The sequence below is a fragment of the Otolemur garnettii genome, unplaced genomic scaffold, assembly GCF_000181295.1.
Source record: "Otolemur garnettii isolate 467f Iridium unplaced genomic scaffold, OtoGar3 scaffold00017, whole genome shotgun sequence".
NCBI classification, from domain to species: Eukaryota; Metazoa; Chordata; class Mammalia; order Primates; family Galagidae; genus Otolemur; species Otolemur garnettii.
In genome coordinates this window covers 14,402,938-14,406,098 of record NW_003852412.1, presented here as the reverse complement: position 1 = coordinate 14,406,098, position 3,161 = coordinate 14,402,938, and the positions used below count along the sequence as shown (strand labels likewise).

At 44.9% G+C, this 3,161-nt stretch overlaps 1 protein-coding gene across 1 annotated transcript; it reads right to left on the bottom strand.

Annotated features, from left to right (window-relative positions):
* Positions 1–408: 408 nt before the first annotated feature.
* Positions 409–1,545, bottom strand: SPZ1 (spermatogenic leucine zipper 1). Its single transcript, XM_003786015.1, has one exon. The coding sequence runs from the start codon at positions 1,543–1,545 to the stop codon at positions 409–411; it is 1,137 nt and encodes a 378-aa protein (XP_003786063.1).
* Between the last annotated feature and the right edge of the window lie 1,616 nt (positions 1,546–3,161).

Here is a 3,161-nt window from a genome sequence, read left to right as displayed (position 1 = left end):
CAGAAATTCCCTCTCCCCAGGCAATGATTAAAGAAAGAAAAAAAATGCTCTCTTTGTATTCTGGTTTTTATTTAGATCTTTATTTAATTGGACCTGTAACTTCTCACTTTTGGTCATAAGCTCTCTAAAAATTACCAAGGGAAAAAAAATTTAAAAACCACACACACACAAAAAAAGACACAGCAATTTGCAAAGGTGAAAAGTTATAAACTTGACATGGCAGACAATGGTTGTTAAAAGCCAAACTTACATAATTACTGAGGTAATGAGTAAAGTGTTAATCTTCTTATTCTACAGTTCTTTGGTGGTTGAACCAAGTTGGATGATCAATCATGCCGAAAGTTGGCTGTATTAGATGTAGTTTTTTGAAGATTCACTTCCCCCCCTCCCCACTGCGTTTGATATTTTCTACTTTAGGCAGCTGGATGGCCTCTTTATTCCCAGAAGAGATTTTGCGATTTGAGTATTGAACCGGTTGTTGGAAGCTTTCTTACTACGACAAACATCCAGCCTTCTATGGGTTCTGCCTTTTCTTGGAAATTCGTGCTCCCTTTTTTGCATACTCTGCTTATAAATTTCTATTTTCTCTGCTCCTGATGGGTTCTGATATTTCTTGTGCTGAATTGGCTCCTCTTGTAGAATTCTCTCTTGCTGATGCTGCTGCAGCCACTTGAGAATCTCTATTCTCTGCTGTAAGATCTGGCACTCATTCTCCAGCAAGGCTGCGAGCAGGTGCACGGCATGGGAGTTGTGGTTCAGCTGCCTCACTTGCTCCTCCAGCCTACGCTGAGCCGCTGCGTCATTATCTGGCTGGACATGGAAACGGACTCCACCATATTCAAGAGTTTCTTTTATATCTTTCTGAGATTTCTGATAGGATCTTATCAGTTCACTGAGCTCAGTGTGTTGTTGACTCCAGTGTTCTGTTTCCTGTAGCAGTTGCTCCATGTCCTTCCTAAATTTCTGATTTTCTTCTTGAATATCAAGGAATCCGTGTTCTGCTTTGTTGTTGCTTAGTTGAGTTCCATTGAAGGCTGTTTTTTCTTCTGAGTGATTTATTGAATCCCTTGCAAAAACTTGTGCCACGTTGTTGTTGTTCAGGTTTTCCAACATCATCTCCTCTTTCTTTGCATTGTGTTCTTTCTCTGGGTCTAAACTAACAAGCAGTTTTCTCAATAGAATTTTATTCCTTTGGTCGAGTCCTCTGATTTTGTTTTCAAGTTCTGAGACATCCTTGGAGATACCGCTTTCCTCACCAGATTCTTTTACTTCTATGCTACTCTCTTCAGAACTTGCCACATTTTTAAGAATATCTTTAATTACTTTTACGAGATTTTGAACCTTCTGTTCAGTCTCGTGGTCTGTTACTTGATGGCTACTATTATTTAAGGAAGGGAGGGAGCCCCAGAAGGAAGGGGGAAACGATCCAGTTCCAAGTAAGGCAATGATAATCCTAGCGTCCAAAGGTTCTTGATGAAGATCAGTAGTGGGGTTAAGGGGTTCAGGGAGGGTAGGCATCTTGTCTGACTCGTCAGAGGTGGCCATCAGGGCACAAGGAAAGCAGAAACTCTTAGAGATTACAGGAAACACAGGTGATGGTCCTCTGTGCAAATGGATGGAAAATGTGAAGCCAAGCAGAAGTCAAAGGCCAGAGATAAGAACAAAAACTAGGGAGATGATGTTTAGGTTAAAGGTGACATCTTAGATAGCCTTGGGGAAGAAGGGGTGGGAGAAGGGACCAGGGACTGGGGCTCCATCTCCCTTCCTCTGGGCTCCTTGTGTTTATTCCCTGACCCTAGCAACCAAGTCTTTATTTGGTCACCGCACCACTGTAGCCTGTCTCCAGCTTCTGTCCCCTTTGTGTCACCATGGAAACCTCTTAAACTCCTGCCTGATGACTCATGCTTGAAAATCAACCTTGAGCCGCCCCTCCTCCTCACCCCAGAAAGACAGACAACACACCTTCGCCTCCTTCTCTAGGTTGCTATTCATCTCATTCTAACTGTATCTTCATTTTCCTGCCTCAACAGCACTGTATTTCTGGACCCTCTGAGTGCGTGGCCCGCACAGCCTTGCCTGGTGAGGTCCCCATTCTTCCATAGCACCTGGAGACCTTACTGCTGCCACTCTAGGAGAGATGCTACTGTAAAAGAAAGCTATCCATAAGAAATAGAATCCAAGGAGTGCAGCACCTTTTGTGATTTTAGGAACACAATGTTAGGAATCCCTCCATTCGAAAATACTCTACAGCAAGGCTTGGTCTGATGGTTCGCTCCTGTAATCCTAGCACTCTGGCAGGCTGAGGGGTGAGGATTGCTTCAGCTCAGGAGTTCAAGACCAACCTAAGCAAGAGTGAGACACTGTTTTTATTTTTAAAAAAAATTTAGCCAGGCATTGTGGCAGGGGCTTGTAGTCCTAGGTACTTGGGAAACTGAGGCAGGAGGGATATGCTTTCCTCACCAGATTCTTTTGCTGAGGAAAGAATCTGGTGAGTTCAAACCCAGCCCTGGCCAAAAACTTCAAAAAAAAAAAAAGTTCTTATTGGGCCGCACCTGTGGCTCAAAATAGTAGGGCGCCAGTCCCATATGCTGGAGGTGGCAGGTTCAAACCCAGCCCCAGCCAAAAACTGCAAAAAAAAAGAATCTGATGAGGAAAGATGTTTCCTGGCTTTGAACACAGGCATCCTTTAAGACAGGCTTAGCAATCTGAGTACGTTGTAGTTTATGCCTATAATCCTAACACTTTGGGAGGCCTCGGTGGGGAGATTTCTTTTCTTTTTTTTTTTTTTTTTTTGAGACAGAGCCTCAAGCTGTCCCCCTGGGTAGAGTGCTGTGGCATTGCAGCTCACAGCAACCTCCAACGCCTGGGCTCAAGCGAGTCTCCTGCCTCTGCCTCCCAAGTAGCTGGGACCACAGGTGCCCGCCACACCTGGCCATTTTTTGGTTGCAGCCATCATTGTTGTTTGGTGGGCCTGGGCTGGATTCAAACCCACTACCTTAGGTGTATGTGGCTGGCGCCTTAGCCCCTTGAGCCACAGGCGCCGAGCCGCTGGGGGCATTTCTTGAGCAGAAATTCCAGACCAGCTTGAGCAAGAGACCCTGTCTGTACTGAAAATAGAAAAATGAGCCAGGTGTTGTGGTTGGTGCCTGTAGTCCCAGTGA